Source organism: Pipistrellus hanaki (genome assembly GCF_964339955.1).
Source record: "Pipistrellus hanaki genome assembly, chromosome: 3".
NCBI lineage: Eukaryota > Metazoa > Chordata > Mammalia > Chiroptera > Vespertilionidae > Pipistrellus > Pipistrellus hanaki.
The window spans coordinates 33,434,921-33,461,519 of NC_140505.1; the positions used below are offsets into that span (position 1 = coordinate 33,434,921).

A 26,599-nucleotide genomic window follows, 5' to 3' on the forward strand; every position below is an offset into this window, starting at 1 on the left:
GTCACAGGGAACTATTCAGCAGAATCACTCAAATCCCAAATGACCGCCGACTAAATGGAAGGATACCCAATGAAACAAAATAGGAAATAGAAAGCTCTTCTTTTATCATGTGAGCTTCAGGGTCAACACTTTGAAAAGCTATTAAGCCCTTGCTTCTTCAAAGTGATACTAAGAAACCAAAGGAAGCCCATGGGTCAAGTTGACCCCCAACCTCCTGTGTCTCCACCCAGGAAACCAGAAGCAGGACTTTGCTGCTGGTTTCTTGAAGATGGCCTGTAGCTGAGTCCAGTGAAGCATGAAGAAACTGAGCAGAAAAGATTGAGAAAGATGACAATGGAAATCAAGCGCCAACTCCTGCCCACTCAGGTGTGCATCTGTTCCCTGATTGTGTTGTAATTAACACAATGGTTTTAACATATTCAGATAGTTTGGTTTTAACATATTCAGATAGTTTCCATTTATCCTGGTCTGATGCCTGAATTCTCATGCAGTTGAAGTTAAGGGCACTAGCTAATTGTGAATCACTCCAATACTTGAATAGAAAGCCTCTGGAGCCTAATGTGCAAATTTATGTAAAAACAATGTGAAAATTAGAAATGCATTGGCACTTTTTTTTTTAAGCCGAACTGTAGCACTTTGTCTAGTCAAACAGACTGCTCATTTGCAAGTTGTCTATATGCAAAGCATTCTGCCCCTGGGAGCCTCAAATCTCCTTAGCAAGTCTTCTGAAATTTAAGAGCTTTGTTCTTAACCTGCTTTCCCTTCTCTGCTCCCAGCCTTGTGGACAAAAGGCTAAGTACAGATGTCACCTGGCAACCCCAAGCATGGCAAGAACCTGAAGCCCATCCTGGGGAAAAATTTGAATTGCTCCCTCCAACCTACAAGACTCAAATTTCCCTTTGCAAACCGGACCCGGCATGTTTGTGGGTAGGTCCTGGGCCAGCTTTGTACTCTCCATAATGTTTGAGGTTAGAGCAGGACGCCTGCTTTGAAAACTGATCAATCCTATGCATGAGCGAAAATCTGCAGTTTTTCGCTCATCCTCCTCCATGCTTTGAGTGGGGGGTAAAGCCAGCACCTACCGATACCCAGGTGAAGCAGCAGGGGGCGCTTTTGGCTCATTGACCCCAGGCCCACTGGCATCTGAGCCAAATGAGCCAGAGGTCAGTCCCAGGAGATGCTGGGAGGGGGCCAGCAGGACAGGGCCAAGTCATTCATTCCACACCCAAAAGTGGGAGGGGAGGCTTTCTGGGAATTACCTAGCTAATCATATAGCTGTGGGAGTGGAAAGGGTGATGGGAGAGACAGGAGGATCCTACAGGAACTGGCAGCCAGCCAGGCAGAGCTAATGGCAGCCCACCCACGCAAGATAAGGCAGGCGGTGGAGTCTGACAGCTGAGAAAGAGCACTCCTGGGACAGAAACTGCACCAACAGGGAGTGTCAATCACTGTCGCCTCTAAGAGAACGGACGGACGGTTCAGGGTTTTCCTAGCAGTTCAATCCCACATTAGAAGGAGATCATCCCCAGGCCCCCAACAGCTGGGATATTTGACTCCACCCATGCCTCTGCTTGGCGGCCCACTCCACTGCCTACAGCTCATGTCTACTCCGTGTGCGGAAGGTTCATTTTCTGTGTCGGATTGCTCTGTAAATGCTGCTTTCACTTGTGACCAGTAAACCCAATTGCCACCAGCTTGGATAGTTGTCATCACCCTGACATCGGTATTCTAAAGCCTTGATGCTCAAAGTATGGTCCCTAGATTAGCATTATCACCCTCAGCTTTGAGCTTGTCAGAAATGCAGACATCTGGGGCCCACCCGAGACTTCCAGAATCAGAATCTGCATTTTAACAAGACCCTTAGGGGATCCGTGTGCACACTGAGTTTTGGGAAACTCTATTCTAAGGTATTTCTCTAAATCTCCACTAAGCCAAACTGAGTTTCAGTATTTCCAGTTATCAGCTGGGTAATCGTGAATAAAAGAATGTATTTCTTCAACCCTTAAGTCCTCATCTGTAAAAGGAGGACACTAATCCTACTAAATTGAAGATGATTCAATTGAATAATAAATTAGAATTTGTCCTGTAAATTGTGAATCAGGATCAAAATTTTGTTTTATTCTTATGCTGCATCCTCACTAACTGATTATACCATATACGCCTAAGAACAGAAACTCCTCCTCTATCACTTTTTTAGCTTCCTTATACACCAAGTGCAGTCAGTGTTCTTCCCATAATGAGGTTGACTATTTGACATTTACAAAAATCAGCTTCCCTTGGAATCTCCAACTGCCTCCCCTCTTCAAAAAAAAAAAACAAACAATTCTAATTTCAATTCCCGACTCCAAGCACTAAGAGCTTCTGTCACTTTGACCTGATCCTCCGAGGTTCATCCCTCTAAATAAATTGTGTTGTCACTATCTCTAAAGCACTTTGTTACTGTGGCAATGCATACATAATTGGGCGTGTGAGTAATTGAAGGTGGCTCTCCCACCAGACCGTGCAGAAAACATTCTATCCTCCCACATGCGGCTCTCCCATAGGTTTGCATCAAGGCCCCATAAGTTTCTTGACCTTACATACTCTTCGTGAACACTACAGACCAATAGGAGCAGACATTGATATACCGTAGTAAGAAAGCTATGGGGGGGAGGAAGTTGTAGGTCTCAGTTTCAGTACAGGGTCTGATACTGACGCTATTGTATTTTGTAATTTAACTTGGCACCGGGTACTGGACTTTTTAGGATCCACCACCCACCCCCTTTACTAAAAGGAGATGAGTGGATAACATGTTTTCCCATAGCTTAACCCCTCCAATGTTCTGTACTATCTGAGTGTCACATAACTGGAATTATTTAACAAACCTTCCCAGCATTAAACATTAACACAGCTCTTTTTATATGGCACGGTTCATTACCATGCTGATAAATGATTAATTATAATTCTCCGTCTGGACCAATCATTTGGCAGGACTTTTATGATTCACAATATGTGCTGTGTCGTAATGTTACCTCTTGAAACTGACATCCTGGCATTTATTGTTTTTTATTGCCTCTTTGAGGTGGCTTCAGAAGGAGACACCAAATGACAGGTTCAGAAAGGGTTTAAAAGTTTGACGTGCTTGCAGTAGGCACTACTCACCCAGCGAGGAGCGGAGGATTGGTGTTTCTGTGGATGTCTGTGACCATTTGAGCCAGAACCCAGCGATGAATAACTCAACGAGATGTTTGGCCACAGCAACAGTTTGCAACGGTTCGTCCTGTGTGGTACCTCCAAGCGATTTCAATGCCATCCTGAGTGTGGTCCTGAGCACTGTCTTGACCATCCTATTGGCGATGGTGATGTTCTCCATGGGATGCAATGTGGAAATCAAGAAGTTCCTGGGGCACATAAAGCGGCCGTGGGGCATATGCATTGGCTTTCTCTGTCAGTTTGGAATCATGCCCCTCGTGGGGTTCATCCTGTCAGTGGCCTTTGACATCCTCCCCATCCAGGCCGTAGTGGTGCTGATCATGGGATGCTGCCCCGGAGGAACTGCCTCCAATATCTTGGCCTATTGGGTGGATGGCGACATGGATCTGAGGTAAGCTATCTAAACTTCCACATGCTGCAATCACATTGAATCATGGCAGCGTGCCTACCTGTTCTGCCACTAAATTAAGGCGCAACTGGGGGAATTAACAGAAGGGAATAAATGCATGTATTCACCTTCCTGAACAGCTGGGATTGCGTATTGGAATTTATGGGTTATATGTTCTGTTTTGTTCTTTTAATCTAACTCAGTTAACAAGGCGTTGGATAATTGATGTTTATCGTTGGGAAAGATTCAAAGTTTAAAAAAAAATATATATATATATATTTTCCAAGCCCCACAAGTGGCAGCCAAGAACATTTTTCTTATCAGTATCAGAAAGGAAAAAGATAAAAGCCATCTTTCTTTGTGGCAAGGAGGAGCTCTATGTGTGATTGTGAACTCAAATTGTTCATTAAACATTAGAACCTATGATGAGACAATAGTTGACTCCACCAAACACAGCTAGTTCTTTGGACAAGCTTTTTCTTGATAGAAAGACCAATAAATAATTTGTACATTTGTTTTACTTCTACTGGTGGCTTCAAAAGCCTACAGCGGCTTCTTTTTTAAAAAGTATGCCTACCTTACTATAAAATAAAAAGAAAATGGTTTCTCTAAGTATGCCTACCTTACTATAAAATAAAAAGAAAATGGTTTCTCTGCTTCCCAGAGAGTAATCTACATTGCAATGTCTTCCCAATTCATCCTGAACTAGCCTGAACTAGCACTAGGAAAAAAACAGTAGAAATAAGATGAAGCATTAATGTGATGAGATTGAGAATTTTAATGCTACAAGACGAATAGGCAGATGTCTTTTTCCTTACCTCACAATCCCTTATTTCCTGTTGAAGATATGCACTTCTGCAAACCAGCCAGGTATTAATGTAATGTGTGCTTATTAAACACTGAACACTAGCAATCAGCTCTGGTAATCACCAGATACCATACTCAGAAGAGAGAGGCTCAAAGTGTAGAAATGCAAAATGCAAAACAATCCAGGGTGATCCAGTGTCTAGTGAGCAACTGGGAACAGCCATCACATCTCAGCCAGTGCTAATTTTGCCATGAGCTTTAGAAAAACCATTGAATGCCAAATTACATACCTTCACAATACATATTCTTCCCATAAGGAAATACTGTTTGTTCCCTGCAATAGAGTTTTATTAAAGAAAACCCTGTAAAGAACAAAGGATGGCAAGTGCTGTTCTACCATGTAGCAATAAGGTTTTTTAGACTTCAATTTGATCTGACCTGGACATAGGCAAATAGATGAAACTTCCAAAAGGCAGTTGATGGGGCTGAACTAAATTGAATATGGCCTTTGACATCCACTAAACAGCTTTGACATAATACTTGCAGACCCTTGAAGAACAGGGGTTTGAATTGTGCGGACCCATTTGCACGTGGATTCTTTTTAGTAAATTCTGTAAATGTATTTTCTCTTCTTTATGATTTTCTTAACATTTTCCTTTAGCTTACTTTATTGTAAGAATACAATATTATACATATAATAGACAAAATATGTGTTAATTGACTGATTTTGCTATCAGTGAGGCTTCAGGTCAACAGTGTAGTTAGCTTACGGCTTCTGGAAGTTAAGTTTTTTGGGAGTCAAAGGCTATTGGTGGATTTTCTGCTGTTTCAGTGCCCCTAAAACTAGCATTTGTTCAAGGGTCAGTATATTTATAACTTTTTAACAAAATAGAGGAGTCTTGTACCTCAAGCTAATATCACACAGGTGATCATTTTGTAAGATAGGTAGTCTCTTCCACTGGCTAAAATAGTAAGACTCTAAACTAAAAATGCCAAGTTACTTTTCTGTGATTTAAGGAAATCTTGTTTCTCTTGATACAGGAGATGATTTATAATCTAATCTACACTGCATAACAATTCCTATGAGAAACAATTCAATTAAGAAATAAGAACCAAGAGCAGAATTTGAAACCTTATCCTTCAGCAAAAAGTTAGAATAATCTTTAAAGTGGGAAGGATGGCACTGAAAATTTTCATTTTCATTCTAGAAAGTGTACACTCCACAGATTCCCCCCTCCCAGTCTTCAAAATAATACTAACCCTTCTCCAGGGCCAGAGCAACCTTCCTAGCAACTTCACCCATCTAGAATGCAAATAAGACACAGTAAAAAAAAAAAAAAAAAAAAAAAACTTTGCACACCCAAAATAAATCCCACTTAATCTCATCAACATTTCTCACACAGAACCTACTTCCTCTCCTAATTCTAACACTTCAGCATGCATTTCCAAGTCTAGAAGATGAGAAACAAGAAGTAGGGTGGGAGGCCTAAATAGGCAGGCCTGAGTCCCACAGCAGCAAGTGGCCCGGAAAGTTTGACCTCAAGAGCAAAAACCAGCATGCCTCACTATGCACAGCAGCCTCTGTGTTGCTTATTTTAGGGACAAACACAATCACCCTCAAGACATGCATTTTAGCAGAGCAAAAATGTTTTTCACTATGACCCATTATTATTACAAGGAGGTATGTTGCTATGTAAGATGACGACATTAAACACTGAGTGGCCAGATTATTATGATCTCTGAACACATAATAATCTGACCACTCAGTGTATATCCTATATAATAAAAGGCTAATATTTGCAAACTGTCCCCTCCACCAGGAGTTCGACCAATAGGCAGGCCGGCCAACCGTCCATGTCACCTCCTCCTGGCCAGGTCGGCCGGACCCCACCCATGCACAAATTCATGCACCGGGTCTCTAATATATATACTCAGTGGCCAGATCATTATGTGTTCAGAGATCATAATAATCTGGCCACTCAGTGTATACTGCATATGTTACTGGAACACTGTTCAAATGTTTCTTTAAAGCTGATTAAGAGTGGTAGTCAGGTATTGGGGAAACAGTTTTCCAGCACTTTTCATTCTTCTGAAGTCATCACTGAAGTCTTCTGATAATTCATTTAGGTACAATCCTATCTACCATTATATTTCTAATTCTGTTCTCTTAGAACTTTACCGTCTCCATTTCTACCTGAACTCTAGCAATGGCAGCCATATTAGTATTTATACCAGCAGGTCTCTGCACTGGTTAGAAAGATACCACACAGTCCAGCAACACACCTCCACCTGGCTTTCCCTTTCCTGGATGCGGCTGCTGGGAGGAGAAACCAGATCATCTTTCCCACACCATATCATCTCTTCCAAACCTGGGGGACCATTGTATTTTGAAATCTCTAGTGACAAAAATAAGAAAAGAAAAACCACACAACACACACACACACACACACACACACACACACACACACACAAAATAACAAAAATAACAGACTTTGCTCATTATATCCTTGCTCATTGAAATACAGCAAGTGATATTTCAGCTCCTTCTCTGACTCCTCCAGCCTTGAAAGTTGTGGGAATCTGATCAGTGCACAGGTATTTTCACCTGTCCTACCTCTCCAGTGGGTTATTGTGCACAAATAGTTTCAGGGAGAAATAAAGGTGACATTTCAGGTGTATCTGTTGGGTTCCAAGTCCACAGTTCAAGGGCCACAGAGACATCCCACCTTCCGGGGTCTGCTCCATCCCCAGGGAGTCCCCACTTTCAAATCTCTCCTTTCTTAGCAATGGCCTCACCACACCATGCAAGGACTTTCTCTTCTCACTCTCCTTTCATATGCTTTCCTCAGTTTCCCTCAATTTTCAGCTGCCATGTGCTTTATACCCTCCCTTTTGTTATTTCCTAGATTTAATAGTTTCTAGATTTTCCTACTGCATCCTTTCTTTTGTGACCAAATACTGTTCCGTTGTTCATCTTCCTGCTATTGTAGTTGTTCAAGATCCCTGTCCTTTCAATTTATCATAAATGTAAAGCAGTCCCTCCCATTTCAACCAGCTCCTCTCTAAGAACTAACCCAACACTGTTCTTTTTTCCTTTATTTTTCCTCAAAGTAACCAAGCTTTGTTCCTCTCATGGAGCATCTATTTCTATTTTACTAGCTAATGTTTGTTAGGCACATACAGTATAAGTACTCTACCTACATTGGTGTATTTAATTCTCAAAATATTCCTCTGAGGTTAGTGCTATCTTCTGCTTGTGATAGATGGTAAAATTAAGACTCATACCCTTGACCAAGTCAAGGTAACCGAATCAGTGCATGTCAGAGTCAGAATTTGAATCCAGACCTGTCCACTTATCCTTGTCCAGACTCATCCTTTGTTTTGCATTATTTCTATAACTTACCACATCTCCACTTTCTAGCACTGCCTATACACACTCCCTTTGATCTTTAAAACTTGGTGTTTTACTTTTAATATGATTAAAATATTTTGCATTCTAATCACTGACTTCACCAAATTCTTCAGCATTCACTGAATTCTCATTTATTGCTCTTATTTGCAAAAAAAAATAAAATAAAATAATAATTCTCCCTGGTGGTGAATAGAGCTAAAGGCAAGAATTAAAGACAAGAGATTTGTCTGTTTGTTTTCTTACATTTTCTCTCATTCCAGTGTAAGTACATGGTAGCATTTCTATTGTTGATAACTATGTTCTTTCTAGAACTTCACATTTTTTTTTCTTGTGAAATTATATTTTTCTTTTACTAATGAATTCTCCTACATTACTTCTTAAAAGTACTTACCTGTGAATTTTCACCTCATTTTGAGTGGTTTGGTAGTGTTCTCATATGAATTCAAATGGTATCGACTTGCAGCCACCTTTTCTCTCATCTCCTCCCACACCTCACTGCCAAGATGTCCCGTGAAAGCTAAACCATGTCCTTTTCCAGCTCCTGTCCTACCCTCCTCTGGCCTTTAGGAAGCTGCTCTCGCCAAACTCACAACCATGATACAACTTCATAAGTTGTCTTGGCAAAAACTTAGAACTAACGCTTTTACAAGGAAATTTAAAAGAAAAACAAGGAGAGAAGCAGAATTCCTTCTAAAAGTCATTCTCAGTTTAAAACAAAAACTTCTCAGGCTTCTCTTCTCTACGGTCCAGGTAGTGAGTAGCACCTGGCTCCACCCCCACATTTCTGTTCTCTCCATGAGAGAAAGCACACGGATACACTCGAATCAAGTTATTTATGGGATAGTCTTAAATCCATTCTGATTTTTTAAAATAGAAGATAAAATGAGAATGGCATAAAAAGTGAGGAAGGCTGGAGAGAGGGGGAAATAACAACCCTGGAACTTTAATTCTAAGTAGGACAAAGTACAATTTATAACAAATGCCGTTATTGTGCTGTAGCACACTGCCTTTGCATCATATTTTGCATCTAAATTAACTTGTCATGATATTCAGTTGAACTTCTTAGAAATAGTTTACATATACTCTAGTATTGATCATTGTTGCACTATTTTAGCTCTACTAAGACAAGTATTTTTGCCTACATTCTTTTTTTAATAAAGCTTTATTATTGAATGTATTGCATATGTCCCTCTCTTCTTCCCATTTCCTTCTCCCTCTTACCACCCCCCCACACCTCAAGTCTTCACCACCCTATTGTCTGTGTCAATGGGTTATGCATATACACATATGGGTTTATTGGGATTTTCCTATATTCTTTAAAACACAGTTTAAATGAGGTCTCCCCTGATCTTTTATATTTTAAAAAATGATTATTAGGGAAGTTAAGCCCTTAGTAAATATTGCCCCCACCCTTTATTTTGCCAAAACTGTTCTAAGTTAGATGCATTGAAACGAAATTCCTCTTCTTCAGCGGTTTTCCTTAGCATTGTGTAGAGTGGATTGTATCTGCTGTTCTTTTGGAGTGGGGAGGCAGGTGGTGTAAATAATTTAGCATCTTCCTCCAAGTTCACATACATACTTTTAAGAAATTATTCTTCTGATAGCCTCGATGCTATAGCCATTGTAGAAAGAGCCTTTCAGAAAATTTTCTCTGATTTTCCTATTTGGAATTATGCTACAATATAGCACACACTATGACTAGATATATAATAACATCGCCTAGCTTTTAATGAGCACTTGCATTATTCTAAGGATTGGATTCACTGGCTCAGTCAGTTCTCATAATCTGTGAGGTGGCAGTGATTAGGATTTTCATTTTGCAGAAAGAAAATGGACAAAGAGAAGTAAATTACCCAACGTCACGTAGTAAGGGCCACTCTTGCTTCTAACCCAAGCAGTATCTGGCTTTAGTGTCTGATCCAGCTATTTACGGTTCTGTTCCCTGAGCAAATAATAATAATAATAATAATAATAATAATAATAAATGTACTCCTATATACAAGGGCACTTTAATGGGAGCAGGAAGATCCATTACCTAAAAGTCTCTTTCCACCCACTGTCACAGTGCTGAAAATTACATCATTCCATATTAATCATTCCAAGTCAAAAGTCAAAATACGCTCACTTAGCCAGTTCCACTCACTCAAACACATGCTGTCAGGAGGAATGTACCAGACTCTTGTTCTTCTCAAAACACATTTGGTAATTTCTTAGCAGAAATAGAATCCAGGCCTCCCCTGTCTGCTTGTATGTTTGCTTTGTTTTTTCAGGGGTCGGTTTCTCTCTTTTCTCAAGATTTGAGCATTTGGAGCAATAATTTTTCTCTTTAAGGAACTACATTGAGGCTTCCACTCTTGGACATGCATTCTCCCCTAAGGGCCCAGAGAGCCCCATCTCATCCCAATTCAGACAGACATAGAGGAGCCCCTAATATCTCTTCCATATAAAAGTGTGTTTGCTGTTCTCTGATTGGAGGTTCAAGGGCGGCATGGCCTAGCACCTTGGATCTTGTTTAATAAGAGTTTAAATGGCCATTAACTGTCTTCTCTGATTCTTGAGAACCAACAGGGAGGGAGGGATGGCACAAGACAAAGGAGGAAGACAGACACCAAATAACGAATCTCACCGTTTTGCCTAAGGCTGACCCATGCAATTGCTGGGGCACTTGTGTATTTCTGTCCATCAGATTGGTTGGTGAGCTGGTTGAGACAGTCTGTTGTAGGACTACCTAAGCATGAATTGGAAAATGAAGCAACCTCTCCCCTGGAAAACTCAGGTGGACGTATCAACCTACCCATTTCCTTTCAGCGTCAGCATGACCACATGCTCCACGCTGCTGGCCCTGGGAATGATGCCGCTGTGCCTCTTAATCTATACCAAAATGTGGGTCGACTCGGGGACGATCATAATTCCCTATGATAACATAGGTAAGTCATTGCTCTGCAAGATTTCTGAATACTATTCACCTCCTCTCTGCTTACCCCCAGCTGGGATCTCAGACCAGGCTCAGACCTAGCTGGTGTTTGTCTCTTGCACCAGCAACAGTTTGTGCCCAGTTAGGATTTCATTGCAAGCCACCCTGCTTTTCAATTAGAGTTGGCAGAATCTAAATTCCAAACCATGACACCATGGGAGAAACTGGCTTGTTCCTCCATTGAAATCACAGGGAGCGGGGCACAGCTGTGTGGGCCTGAGGAGGCCAAGTTGCTATACTTTCTGTAACCTACAATGCACAATTAGCTCATGACAAGCATTTGCTCCCAGACACTTAGATTGAAGAAATACAAAAATCATTCCACCGATGATTTAAAAATAGGACACATAGTAAGCAATCACGAGTGAGACAATAGGAAATTATCCGGTAAAACATATTATTTATAGCACTTCACTGTGAGCCACATTGATTCAAAAGTTAATTTACTGGCATAGTCTGTGTGTCATGCCCCAAGAAGTTAAATTTTCTGTCTCCACTCATTTCAACTCCTAGATATTCACCCTCATCTCAATGGAGCTTTTTTTTTTTTTTCAGTTTTGGAAACAATAAATGATGGTGGAAGACTAAGTTGTTGGTGTAACATGGTGTCAAGAACAAGATGGTTCCTGGTCCACCAACACCAGGCATTTCCCATAGAACTATCATCATAAAAGATGAGATGTAGGGAAAGTAGTACATTGATATCAGTCACCAGGCACAGTACATGCCAGTACATTTGACCTTGAAGACAAATGTCTCCTGATGGACTACCTCAAAGAGGTGCATAGGTGTCCAATTGAAGGGAGCAAGTAAGCAAAGACTAAACAGTGGCACACCAGGATGTTTGTAAAAAGGGTCCCTGTTGGCATGGAAAGCTGGACTGGATGACACCTAAAATCCCTCCCATTTCTAAGGGAGGTTGTTTCCTGCACTAAAACATGATTTGGGGGTCTACACAAGTAATTTGGAATACATTTTAGAAATATTAATTGGGAGCAACATGTATTACAATATTTTCAGATAGTCTCTTCTCTCTCTCTCCACTTTTACTATGGCCTTTAAGAAAAAAATTTTTTTTGTAATTTTAAAAAATAGTCCTCCTTGTCACACCATGTTCAGTATGGGATTTCCCTACAAGGTCCTTTTACTGACCCCTCAGGAATTCCTCCATATCAGACATAATAACCTGTTGCAAACAGGTTTTAGAGTGATCCTCTATAACCACCTGCCTCTGCACATGCTACTGAGCTCTCAGCCGGCTCCCATGGAGGGCACCTTCCTTAAAATTAAAGAATGCAGTTTGCTTGAGTGGTATACATTGTTGGCCTCTCAAAGGATCTATCTGTGGAATGAAGAGTTTTAATTCTATAACTCATTATTTAAGAAAAACATAAGCATTAAAATATTTTCTTAGTCTGCATTTCCTTGAAAATGCCCTATAGCAGTATGAGTAATTCAAACTATGGTGTAAATGATGTATATCACATCCTTTAATGGGAGTATATTTTGAAAGGAAGAGAAAGTGAGAAAGAGTAAGTACTAATATACTTCATCAAAGAAGAAGTAAAATGCATTAAAAAAGGGAAGAATATAGACAATAGAAAAGAGAAAAAATTTAAATGAGAGTTTAAAAAGCAAAGATACTACTAACTCTGCCTACTCTCCATTCTGCTAAGCCTATTCCCAACCTAGCCTTCTTACAATTGGTTTTTCTAATCCTTTAATGTAGAAAACAAACAATCTAATTCCTTCAAAAGATGTTATCACTACTTTTTAGATAAGGAAATTAATGTTCATGGTAACTGTTTCATTTGTCCAAGACGACCAGGAAGCTGGAAATAGTCCCCTGATCTGCTCGCCACTCTGCTCTGTGGGCAAGACTTTCCCACAGGTTCCTCTTATTGCTCCCTCACAGCGCTCACCATGCTTTGAGGAATTCAGTAAACACTGTCTGAGCCCCTCCAGATGATGACATCTAGGAGGAGGCAGTTTGTACAGCTGATTCCACTGAAAACACACTACTGTAAAAGTTGTTGTTCTACTCTTCTCTACCCTATATTTGAGAGGATCCAGTACTGTGAAGTGTACATTTATTTCACCACCCAATTCTCACAACACACTGTGAAATAGACAAAATTTAACCTATTTCACAAACAGGGAAACTAAGGCTCCAAGGGCTTATTGATTTGCACAGTTCCCACAATTTGCAAATAAGATTCGCCTCTGAGACTATATGGGTCCAAGTTGCACCACATGACTCCATCTACCATTCTCTTTTATTCTCTTTTTTTCTTCCTACCTCTCTTTCCTCCTGTATCTGCTGTGTAAACTGACTAAAGACCAAATTTTGGTTCAAAGAGGATAGTTGTAAGCCAATGAACAGACAGACATTTGACAGAAAGCACAAGCACATGAGGAATAAGGAAAATAAAGTCTGGGAGAAGAAAATAGAAGGACCTCTAGTGCACTGAGGAGTCAAGAGTTGGAACAATCCACTTCTGCAGGAAGGAGCCACACACTCTGAGTGTGAAAGGCTAAGAGCGCCTTTTCCAGTCAACTTCAAATCCTGCAAAAATTGTATCCTGGCTTCATATGGTCAGGAGAGGAAATCTGTCTTGGATTTCAGCAGGTGGTCCCAGAGAGATAAAGAGGGTTCAAATACAGGAGTGGTCTGCCTTTTCACAGATTTGACACATGAAATACATTATCAAGACCTAACCACACACATTCTGAGCACAGCATTTGCACCTAGGTTTAAGCTACCACAGTACGAAGAATACCTATTAAGATGTTTTAATTCAAGACCTACAAACTTCACACAATATAAGGAATAGTCTGGAGACCCAAGACAGGGGAGGAGGGCTCTTTCAAAAGTAGCAGGATGTAAGGATCCCCCACGGGGATTTTTCTGAAGGCTCTTACCAGCATAACTATAAATGATCCTTTTATGTATCTATTGTTCCACCATTTTTTTGTCCTGCTCTTGGTACATTTAGCCACCAAAAGGCTACAAAAATTATGATTTTATCATTATTATATTCATTTTAAAGTCATACTTACAGACCTGGAATCTATAATTTGGTTTTCAGTCCTAGTTCAATCTACTTTAATACTAAGCAACATCTACTTTCAGAATTTCATTATTCAATCCCACTTTCTCTTACTAATTTAAACGGATGTTTAAAAAAGAAACAGCCCATGAGAAGTTAGAAGTTGTTGATGCTATATTATATAAAAGCAGCTATTGAACAAATGAGTGTCAAATAATATGGACCAACAAACCACATGGCATGAGAACAGCAGTGAATTTAACACAGTGAATATAAAGTATGACTCTTTTATTTGGCTGGGTGAGCACGTTCCTGCAAAGAATTATAATTGCTTGAGAGGTGACCAAACATATTATCTCACAGAAAAGCTAAAGCATGCTTTTCTCTTGCCTCTCGTCTATAGATTTGAATAACCAAAGTCAGTCTTAAGCAGAAGTCATTAGCCCACCGAAGGTCTGCAGAAGTTTGAGTTTTTCCTTTTATTTCTATTACCATGAAGTAACAAACAGATGTAAAACATGATCTATGTCTCTCTGAGAACACACACACACACACACACACACACACACACACACACACTAAAAATGTATTTTCCCAGAATATAAGGATCCAAGCATCAAATAAGGCAAGATTCTGACCAATTCAAAACAAAATATAAAGATTGGAAGTATAAGGAACACTAAAAAATTAACCTACGATTTAAGGAAAGGACTTATATCAATATCAATTCTTTTCAGTAATATTAAATTAAGTACAGGAGTGAATAAGGAAGGAGAGTGTGTTTGTTTTTTCTGTTTTGTGTTCTCAAGAAGAAGATTGATATATTACCCAAACCTTTTACAAGGTTTGCTTATTCTTTTGCTTTCCTCTTTCCTTGTGCTGCATCCTGTTGATCAAATTGCTCTTTTGTCATTTTTAGGTACGTCTTTGGTGGCTCTTGTTGTTCCTGTTTCCCTTGGAATGTTTGTGAATCACAAATGGCCCCAGAAAGCCAAGATCATACTTAAGGTAAGTGGCCCATGCTATAGGGTGCAGTCAAAGGTTCCACAGTTGAAATGATAGGTCTTTCCAGCTACACAATGGTTTTCTCATTATAGTATAAGCCTAATCCTAGACGGATGAGCATTAATGTTATTAGCCATGCAGTCCACTCTTCTAGAATGTCCTTCCCCACTCTATCCACAAGGCAAATTTTTATTCACCCTTTAGAATAATAAACTCAAACATCACCTCTTGGTTTCACTATGCTCTGTACACCCACAGCACTTTGCTCTTATTCTCTTATGTGGGTTTGTTTTATAAAAAATATCTATACCATAGTCTTAAAAAATAGATCATATCTTTCTTATCTCTGTATCTAGATGGTAGTCTTGTGCCTGGTATTGAGTAAGTGATACTAATCTGTAACCATTCATTTCCCTTCACCAACTATATTCTAGCTAGATGATATGGATACGGATAAAGATGCTATAGATATAGACATAGATGACATAGATATATAATCATAGATATAGACAAAGCCATGTTCCACTGACCAGAAGATAAAATAAGTTAGTTGATGTTCTTTGTTTCTTTGGTCAAAATAGTTCTAAAATCCATTTTTTCCATGTGAAAGGGAACAAGCAATAACAACAGTGTTTTTTGTTGTATATGCCTTTAACTTTTATAGAGTTTTATATCCACTTTCTTATTATTATAACAATAATAAAAGGTAATCAGGGCAAGGTTTTATCCTCAATTACAGATAAAGAAACTAAGACTCAGACAGGTTTCATGACTTATCAAAACAAGGAGAGTAATCTAGAAGGCAAGTCTTGTAGTTTTTATTGAGTGGGTTTTCCTTATCTCTGACAGGGATAATTTACAAGCTAATAGATATTTTTTAGCCTAACCAAGCATGGACGCTATAATAATAATAATAATAATAAAAATAATAATTTTCCAAAAGTTATTTTCCAAAAATTAAAATGTGAGGCAAGCACCAACATTCCTGGTGGGACGACCATGGCCACCAGGTGAGGAGACACTGAAAGGTAACTTCATCATCTCAGTTGATGGGTCTGCTTGTGTCTTCCAGATTGGATCCATCACAGGTGCAGTCCTTATCGTGCTCATAGCTGTGGTGGGAGGAATACTGTACCAATCTGCCTGGATCATCGCTCCCAAACTGTGGATCGTAGGAACAATATTTCCTGTGGCTGGTTACTCGCTAGGGTTTCTTCTGGCTAGGATAGCTGGTCAGCCCTGGCACAGGTATGATATTTAGTAAAGCTAACTGGGATTTTTTTTTTTCTGTAATAGCTGCTGCATTAGTTTGCTAGTGTGGCTATAACAAAATACCCCAAGTAGACTCACTTAAACAACAGAAATGCATTGTCTTACAGTCTGGAGGCTAGAAATAAAAAATTAAAAAAATGTGTAGCAGCCTTGGTTCCTTCTGAGGGATGTGAGGGGGGATCAATCCCAGACATTTTCCTCCTGGCTTGTGGATTACCATCCTCTCCCGTCTCTCCTCACATGGTCTTCCTTCAATGCATGTTTCTGTGTCCAAACCCCCTCCCCCCTTTCATAAGGACACCAGTCAGTCACATTGGGTTAGGGTGGACCCTAATCACCTTATCTTAACTAATTATACCTACAATGACCTAATTTCCAAATAAGGTCACATTTGAGAGAATACAATTCAACCTGTAACAGCTGTAAATGTTGATGATAAATTCAAAAGGTTTCACTTGGAATACCATTTACCTTATTTCTATATTTGTCATACTAAATTGATTCATTCATTCCTAAATCATGCAAGTCTCCCAAAAAGAAAATACTGACTGCCTCCCTTTTGCTGAAATTCTTCTGGGCCATGCCCTGGACCATGCAGGTTGAGCTCTTCCATTGTCCTTATTCCCCAAGCAAAGCAACTTCAACAAAAGCACTGAGGTTGGCCTTGTAGCATATGAGGGTTTCTCCAGCCAGCAACAGGATGAACTCATCGTCCAAAGGGCTGGCTGTCAGAATGGCGTTTCACATTTAGGGGTTTGATACTGAGAGAAAAGATTTCCTCTCCTACTAGGCCTTCTGAATCATTGTGCATAGGAAATGCTGATACAGATGCGAGGTTGGGAAAGACACGAGCAGCCCTGAACAGTGGAAAGAGTGGGACATGAGTCCACTTGAGGAGGGTTTCACTCCAACCAACCGCTTATTAACTGTGGGACCTCGAGCCAGGCACTTATCTTTTTTCTGACTTTTTGCATCTGTAGAATGCGCATCAAAACAGCTGCCTTGAGGATTTTTTTTAATCAAAATTAAATGATTAAAAACAAAACAAATTTAACAATAAAACAAGGATAACAAATACTCTATCTTGACTATTTCCTCAGCCCCTGCTCTGTGCTCTGCATTGTTACCATGCACCTAATGGAATAGAGCAGCGATTTTCAACCTTTTTCATCCCATGGCACACATAAACTAATTACAAAAGCTCTGCAGCACACCAAAAAAAATTTTTTTGCCAATATGACAAAAAATAGACATAATTTTCATTATTATGCACTAGACTACTATTGTTGTGTTGGCTGTTGTCATTCTTTTATTTGAGAATCTAAGGGAAAACAGGTCAGTGCCCCTGACTAAATAATCAGGTATTGAATGGTTTAAAATTCTTGTGGCACACCTAGAATAGAGGGAAATAATCCCTCTTTGCCATTTATGGATTTTATATATTTTTTTTTATTTATATATACCTGTCTTTAATATATTATATTTATTCAATATATATACTTTATTTCTATTACATAATATATATTACTTATTAATATATAGTACATAATATGTTAAATATAATATTACCTATAATTTAAATATATGATACATATTAAATTTTAATATTCTCTATGTATACATATACATACAGATATAGATTATATATAGATAAAGGTATACATCCCGGCTCAGGGAGCAAAATAAGTTATTTAGTATTCTTAACAATCATAAATGATGACTAGAGCAACATCTACATGTGCACAGAGAATATTTATTTATAAAATATACTGGTGTATGTAATATACTTATTCAATATAAGTAAAATTACATATCGAATATATTTATATATTAAAAGCAGACATATATATGTATGTACTTATTCTCACGATATTTGCTTGTAATGCAATATGACAACAAAGTAAAGCAAAACAGAAGAATAGAAACATATGTTCTCTTAACATTCTTTCAGGTGCCGCACGGTTGCTTTGGAAACAGGAATGCAGAACACTCAGCTGTGTTCCACGGTGGTCCAGCTCTCCTTCACCTTTGAGGAGCTCAATCAGGTGTTTACCTTCCCACTCATCTACAGCATTTTCCAGCTCGCCTTCGCAGCAATATTCCTGGGAGGTAAGCAATGATGCTAATCACATTTCGCTCGGATGTTCTTTGAGAAATCCTGGAGGTACTAATGTGGCATTTTTAAAAATAACCTTTTTCTGGCCATGAACTATAGAAATTAAATTAAACACCTTCCTTTCTGGCAGTGAAAAAAAAAAAAGAATGGATGGGAAAAGCCAGTCATCATAATATCAGGACTTCCCAACTGCTGATGCAATGATTGTAATTTTACCCAAAGGTTCTGGTAAGGATTATTTTGAAGTGTAAAAAGTAATGGAGACCGATACTCTCCATTGACTTTCTTTTCCTCAGTAGCTAGGGAGGCATGTCAACCTGTTAGAACAATTTTATTGTGTCCCTTTCTACATGCGTCCAGGAACCCTGAACTGGAAGCATGTCTTTATGTGCTTTGTAAATATGGGATATTTATCAGAAAAGTTCGGGACCAAGCTAAGGAGATACTGATCTTAACAAATTAAAATCTTTGAAGCAGAACATTGTCTCTCTCAGCTATGTATCATAACGGTAGTTAATGTTTACTGAGCACTGACTATTCTCCTAGGGCCATGGGAGGCACTTTTATCCCATCTAATGTTCACAGGTGCCCTATCAGGTAGACAATATTGTTATACCAACTATAAGTATGAGGTACTGGAATTTGAAAGTAAATAAAACCTCCTCTTTCCCTGCGGACTTTGGAACCAATTAAGATGTAGGGGGAAAAAATCAGATACTTAGATAACAACATAGCATTTTTATTACAGATAAAACAATTAGAAAATATGGCTCGAAACTGTGATCAAACGGTGACACTGCCCCTGTCCACTGCCTCCCACACGTGCCCCTAACACACACAGACTGCAGGTGTCCTCTTGCAAGGCAGTCTGTCCAGGTGAAATGATCTCAAAAACATGCTGAGCAACGGCTGTCACCAGGGACTTAGCAGCTCCATGGGAGAGAGGAAGGCTGATCACCCATCAGCCACCCCCTCTCCCATGGGAAGGAATGGCTGAAGGCTGGGAGAGATGGACTGTTCTTCCAGCTCAAGTCCCACACAGACCATGAGATCACGGTCCTGGACATTACCCCTTTGCATGTAACGTAATTATTGAGGACTGGCACGTCAACTGGGAGATGGCAGGTATGGAGTAAATGTTTTCTGCTATTGTTGATGGTGAGCAACCACCTGTCTGAGTCATGAGAACAAGTACCCTGTACACTTGTATGCTAGGTCTGCCTGCAGTGCAGTCCTTCCTACGATGAGCATTCATGGAACTAGAATGGTGCTTGCTCTCTAAGTAGCCTCCAGCCTACAGAATGCGAAAACTGCTTTTTTGAGTCATAGCTTATAACCGCTGTCCAAAGTAAGTTTGTAGCTAATTATTATAAAAGTTGCTTAACCTCCCATGTGTTGTTTTTTTTTTTTCTAGTTTATGTGACCTATAAGAAATGTTATGGGAAAAACCGTCAGGAACTTTCCGAGAGCAAAAGCGATGAAACAGTCTCCGAGTCGTCGCTCTCTAAGGTGAATGAAGGATTTCAAGCACATGAACAGTAGACACCATATGGACAAAAAAAGAAGAATTCTGAAGAACTGTAACAATATTTAAAAATATTTCTTTTGCTGGGATATTTGGCAAGAAAAAAAAACATGAAAAATTAATTTCAACCGAATCTATATATTTATTGGTTTGGGTACCAAGTGACTGCTGGTCCAAATCTTTAATGTGACAAATATTTATATGTAAGTAAATATTTTGTGCCTTTGAAACATACCAAAAACAGTATCTTCAAACCTTGTCTAAACCTGATAACACCGAGAACCTCATAACTTCTGAACTGAATTCTTACACAGAATCTCATAACTCAGAGATGAGGACCTGACTTTTTTGTATGTTATAACAGATCCACCGAATTATTACTATGGTGATTAAGATTTTCTCCAGTATTTATGATTGTAAAAAGATTGAAATGAACATCTTCCACTGACATATTATTATTTTGAAAATGTTGCAACCTATTTTTATAACTTTGTATTGTAACATGGGCAAATATCTCACTTCCTGTATTTAAAAATAAAAAGGTTGCCACTTTTCTAAGTGACAATTCAAAATCAAAAATAAGAGAAATGAGTTACTAAATAGAATTCAGTAACCAAATTTGAATCATGACCATACTCATCAGCGATATTTCACACCCATTAGACTTTTTCCTTAAAAAATGGCTTGAATTTAGTTAGCAAAGTATTCTGTAAGCCCTGAAAAGGGACTTCCTCAAGGTTTGCCTGCACGAGGCAGGTCCATATTGGCTGATATGACAGCTATTTGATTCTTACGAAGCTCCATAGTGATCATCAGGGAGCAGGGAGGTGGCAAGATGCACAAAGACAGCAGAAATATTGGAAGTAACCTCACCACTCCGGTGGGTGAATTCAATTCACTGGGAGATAATGACTAATATATGGAAAAGCACAAATAACAGAAACCCATTGGAATGCACAACTAGAGTCAAGTATATGTGCAGAAGTAAATAGCAGTAAGAATAATGAAGTCGGTGAGGCATGGGGAAGTGAGTATTAATCAGTATTTGAGAGAAAAAGAGACATGCCCGGGGCCCAGAAGTAGGAAGGCAGTGCCCAGTGAGCCCCCTGAATGCTGTGAGTGGTGTAACAAGAGGAAGCAAGGAGCATTTGCTCAAGGGCAGCAGGCAATTACATCAAGAGGGAAACCAGTGGCTGAATGTTGGGTTCTCAAGTATAGTGTCTAATTTAATCTCCCTCATTCTGCAGGAAGATGCGGGCACATTCTTAACTCAGTTCCATTTTCCATTTGGACATTTTTTTTTTCCTGCCTCATTGACTACCTTTGCAAATGTTTTGGATCCAAAGGGCCTTTTGCATTTAGATACTGTGAGTTCAGATCTGCTGGTGCACCTCAGCATTAGAGGAACATAAATATTAACTCTTAATTTGCCTCTTAATAGGGGGGGGAGGGATTCTGCTTGGTAATGTTGTAATGTTTCTTTCCTTTTGAAGAAGCACGTTTCCAATTAAATAAGACCCGTATATTTTTCCATCATTAGACAAATATATTACAAGGGACTAGGAACTTTTATTAAAGGACTAGAGGCCTGGTGCACAAAATTTGTGCAAGAGTAGGCCTTCATTCCCCCCACCCCTGCTGGCACCGGCTTCCTTTTAGCACCCAGGACCTGGGCTTTCCTCACAGCCCTGGCTTCATCCGGAAGGTCGTTCAGAAGGACATGCAGAAGGACGTTAATGGTCTAATTAACATATTATGCTTTTATTATAGATAGTAAGGAAAAGGTGGTACCAATTTTCTTATAAGAAAGTGTCCAAGAATATGCTTCCAACAGTACAAAAGGAAGACTTTCAGTCTATCTGTGAAGTACCTCCTCCAAATTCCTCATCAAATAGACAACAGGCAGGTGCACTAAAGACACACTGTGAATTCATATCATAATTCCCACACACCCATAGTCAAAGGCCTGGATGCCAGCAGCTGCAACAAGCAGGTTTTTCCTCCCTGTTGATCAAGATACATGAGTGTGACAGAACTTGGCTTTCTTACATGATGTGGTGTCTTGAGCTGCACTTTTTTTCCCCTAATGTGCTAGAGGGAAGAAAAATAGCTGAGCTTTTTAAAATGACAGCTCTCTATTTTTAAATGACTTTGAAAAGCTGAATAAATTATGTATTTTATTGCCTCTGTGAGTATCATATTAAATGAATATTTTATTTGAAAGGCTTGAATAAATGAAAATAATTTTTGTAATGTTTGGTCTCTGAGTCTTTGTGACAACTGTCAAGATTTCTTCACTATTCTATCAACTCTAGAGATATAAATAAGGTAAAGTTTCTCTAATATTAAATTGTTCCTTGAAAAGTACCTAAAAGAAACTCTTAATTAAATATTCTAATAATTATGTCTTCTACTGATACAGATTGAGGTTGTCTCCCAAGAAAACCATACTAGGGGACCATTAATCAAAGACTTAAAATTAGAGTAATGATGACAGCTGATTTAAAATAATAATAAAAGTATTATGTGTTCTTATAAATAAGACTACCAGCATATCCTATTTAAAAAATGGATAAAGAGAGAGCCCTAGCCAGTTTTGCTCAGTAGATAAGTGTTGGCCTGTGGACTGAAGGGTCCCAGGTTCAATTACATTCAAGGGCACACTTCCAGCCCTGGTCAGGGGCATGCTGGAGGCAACCAATCGATGTATCTCTTGCACATCAATGTTTCTTTCTGTCTCTCCCTTCCCCTTCCACTCTATCTAAAAATAAATGGGGAAAATATCCTCAGGTGAGGATTTTTTAAAAATGAAGAGAGAGAGAGAGAGAGAGAGAGAGAGAGAGAGAGAGAGAGAGAGAGAGAGAGAGGAGACTTTAATTACAGTGCCAATACATTAAAATTTCTCATCAACAAGACTTGCAGAAATTCAGGTTATGAATCTCATTTAACTGCTCAAAGACATCACTCTGTTTTCCATATAGGAAATTCTCTCTTAAAGAAAGGAATACCTTATTCTCACTATCCCTAATTTTATTATGGTTCATTGGCTCAAGATGGAAAGACTTTGCACACCAAACAAAAGAACAATCAATAATATTGGTGTTTAAGAAAGGCTTCTTATCTTTTTTCGTTGTGTACATATTTCTTTAAGAAGTTAAAAATGGGGTATTTTGACTGTGTTGGAATATTTTGAATATAAAAATACTATAAAGTGGATGGGAATGAAGACAATTCTCCTTTAACATGCTAGTACTTCCATCCTCAACTATTTACCCCCAAAATGTATCTTGAGCTTATTACTCTTAAGCATAATCCTATGAACACCAATAAAGGAGCTTTGGTTTGAAACATGGAAAGAGCACACTTTTTTTTTTTTTCAATCAAAGGATAACAGTCTTATGCCAAATGTCTGAACTTTGCTTATCTTAGAATTAGAATTTAGATGTGAGGGGACTGACATAGTGACACATATTGATGTATTGTTTAGAATAGAAAAATGAAGTCAGGTTTTTTTTCCCCTGACAGAAAATCTGATTTTAATCCTCATCCAAGGATATTTTTTCTTGATTTTTTTTAGAGAGAGTAAAAGAGAGAGGGAAAGACAGCGAGACATATTGATGTGGGAGAAACACATTGATTGGATGCCTCCTGCATGAGCCCTGACCAAGGTCTGGGCCAGGGAGGAGCCTGCAACCAAGGTACAAGCCATTGACTGGAAATGAACCTGGACCCTTCCATTTGCAGGCCAACACTCTATTCACTGAACCAAATGGCTAGGGCCAGAAAATCTGATTTGACCAATTAGTTTGAAAAGGGCCTTTGCTTGGCGAGTTAGGAAATATGAAGGACATGTCCCATAAATTAGATGAGCTAAATCTGCAGCTCCAAATTTCTTTTAAATATGTGAAAATGTCAAAATTACATTATAAAAATAATTGATCTAGAATATATAATGATCCAATAATAAGAAGGTAAGTAACTCAATTTTTTAAATGAGCAAAAATTTGAACAAACCAGCAATGAATGGCTACTGAAGCAAATTAAGCACATGGCAATAGCAAATAAATATATGAAAAGATGCTCAACACTATTAATAGATAAGTGCAAGTTAAAACCACAATGTATACCACTGCATGCCCAATAAAATAGCTAAAATAAAAAAAATTGCTGACATTAGCAAGTATCAATGAGGCTATCAACTGTAACTCATAGAGTGCTGGTAATACAGCTACTTTCAAAAAACAGTTTGCAATTTCTTATAAAGTTAAGCACACACTAATCATATAACTTAACAATCTCATTCCTATGTATTTACCCAGCTACCAGAAATTAAACATAGTAACAGAAAGGACAAGGAGCAGAAATCTACAGAAGGAATTGACTGCAACAGGCATGAGGAAACATTTTGGGGGTGATGGAAGTGTTCTGTATCATGACTTCCGTGGTGGTTACATGACTTTCAGCATTTGTCAAAATGCATAAAACTATGGGCTTAACATTGCTGAATTATATTCAATGTATATTATACTGTTAATACAGCTGATTGAAAATTTTATTGGTCAAGGTGCAGCAAGAAAATTTATCCCATTTTTCTCAATTCTCTCTCTGAGAATATTGAGTTAAAGTGAAAGAGTTACAGGTTCTAAGAGCTATTTGATAAGTCTAATAAAGCCTTTTGTAGTATATTTCCTGGAAAATTAATCTATATAGTTCAAGTTCCAGAAACATTTTTTAAAATAGGTTATTTCCAATTTTTTGTTTTCAACAAAACTGAGAGGTTCCCATCACGTTGCTAACTCTTGCATTAAAAAGTTTTAAGATACCATGGGCCAGGTGGCTCAGTTGGTTGAAGTGTCTTCCTGTACACCAAAAAGGTTGTTTCTCTCCCACCTCTCTCTTTCTCTCCCTTCCTCTCTCTCTAAAATCAATAAACGTATCCTTGGGTGGGGGTTAAAAAATGTTTTAAGATAGGCCACTGATAAAAAGGTCATAAGCACAAAAGTTGCATATATAGGGAATAGATTTTTTTAAAATTTCCAAATAGTTACTGCCAAGCTATGTGTTGGAATATTTCACTTTGTACACAGCACAGTTACAATTTTACTAGGGCCCAGTGCACAAAAGTTGTCCCTCAGCCTGGCCTGGGCCCTTTTGCAGTCCGGGAGCCTTCAGGGGATGGCCAACTGATGGCTTAGGCCTGTTCCCTGGAGTCATACGTCCTTAGTACTGTTGTGGAGGCTGGAGAGACTCCTGCCATTGCCACTGCGCTAGACAGCCATGAGCTCAGCTTCATGTTGAGCAGCACTCCCACTGTGGGATCAGGCTAAAACTGACTCTCCCACATCCCCCAAGGGGTTCCATATTGCAAAGGGGCACAAGCCAGGCCGAGGGACCCCACTGGTGCACTATCGGGGCAGGGGAGAAACACAGGAGGTTGACCAGCCAGGGAGGAGCCACAGGAGGGCTCTAGGGTGTCTCTGGCCCATCTCACTCAGTCCTGATTGGCCAGACCCAGCAGCAAGCTAACCAACCAGTCAGAGCATCTGCCCCCTGGTAGGTCAGTGCACATCATAGCAAGCAGTTGAGGGGCCTTAGCAAATCATTAGCATACTAGAGACCTGGTGCATGAAATTCATGCACAGCAGGGGAGTGTCCCTCAGCCCAGCCTGCACTCTCTCCAATCTGGGACCCCTTGAGGGATGTCCAACTGCCCATTTAGGCCCGATCCTCTCACAATCCAGGACTGCTGGCTCCCAACTGCTCACATGCCTGCCTTCCTGATTGCCCCTAACTGCTTCTGCCTGCCACCTGATCAACCCCTAACCACTTCCCTTCCAGCTTGATTGATGCCTAACTGCTCCCCTACCAACCCTATTGCCCCAAACTGCCATCCCCTACAGGCCTGGTCATCCCTAACTGCCCTCTCCTGCCAGGCTCATGGCCCCTAAGTGCTCTCCCCTGCTGATATGCCCCCCCAACTGCCCTCCCCTGCAGGCCTATTCCCTCTCTATAGGCCTGGTCCCCCCCAACTGCTCTCCTCTGTAGGCCCAGTCCCCCCCAACTGACCTTCCCTGCAGGCCCGGTCACCCCCAACTTCCCTTCTCTGCTGGCCTGGTCACCCCTAACTGCCCTCCCCTGCAGGCTTGATAGCCCACAACTGCCCTCCATTGCAGGCCTGGTAACTCCCAATTGCCCTCCTCTGCTGGCCATCATGTGGCAGCCATCTTGTTTCCACATGGAGGCAGCCATGTTTGACCACATAGAGGAGCCATTTTGTGTGTTGGAGTGATAGTCAATTTGTATGTTACTCTTTTATTAGATAGGATAGAGGCCTGGTGCATGGGTGGAGGCCAGCTGGTTTGCCCTGAAAAGTGTCCCAGATCAGGGTGGGGGTTCCTTTGGAGCATGAAGCAGCCTGGGCAAGGGGCCTGTGGTGGTTTGCAGGCCAGCCATACACCCCAGTGACCCAAGCGGAGGCCCTGATATCTGGGATTTATTTATCTTCTATAATTGAAACTTTGTAGCCTTCAGCAGAGACCAGGGCTGGCCAGTAGCCTGGGTTGCCCCAGAAAACCCAAGCTCCCAGCCCCTCCTTGAGCGGAGGCCAAGGCAGGCTAGGGCAGGCGAGAAGCTTGGATTCCTCCATCACTGGGGAAAACCCAAAGCTTCCTGTTTGCTCCAGCTCCATGGCCGCCGCCATCTTAGTTGGGTTCATTTGCATACTCACTCTGATTAGCTGGTGGGCGTAGCGGAATAATGTTCAATTTGCATATTTCTCTTTTATTAGATAGGATTACACTTTGATTGGTTGAACAACCAACCAGTGGGCCAGACACTTAGCATATTAAGCTTTTATTA

The 26,599-nt window shown here is 39.9% G+C and overlaps 1 protein-coding gene across 1 annotated transcript; it reads left to right on the plus strand.

Moving 5' to 3' along the window:
- The first annotated feature begins 3,063 nt into the window (after positions 1-3,063).
- Positions 3,064-20,315, plus strand: SLC10A2 (solute carrier family 10 member 2). The gene is made up of 6 exons (XM_084878216.1): positions 3,064-3,583; positions 10,608-10,726; positions 14,743-14,831; positions 15,901-16,076; positions 18,052-18,209; positions 19,631-20,315. The coding sequence occupies exons 1-6, from the start codon at positions 3,207-3,209 to the stop codon at positions 19,756-19,758; spliced, it is 1,047 nt and encodes a 348-aa protein (XP_084734342.1). The 5' UTR covers positions 3,064-3,206; the 3' UTR covers positions 19,759-20,315.
- The last annotated feature ends 6,284 nt before the right edge of the window (positions 20,316-26,599 follow it).

Excerpts from the sequence above, each read along its gene's own strand:
- SLC10A2 (XM_084878216.1), top strand. The coding sequence starts at position 3,207 with ATGAATAACTCAACGAGATGTTTGGCCACAGCAACAGTTTGCAACGGT. Across the intron at positions 10,727-14,742 it reads AATTCCCTATGATAACATAG|GTACGTCTTTGGTGGCTCTT; the intron begins GTAAGTCATTGC and ends TGTCATTTTTAG. Across the intron at positions 14,832-15,900 it reads AAGCCAAGATCATACTTAAG|ATTGGATCCATCACAGGTGC; the intron begins GTAAGTGGCCCA and ends TGTGTCTTCCAG.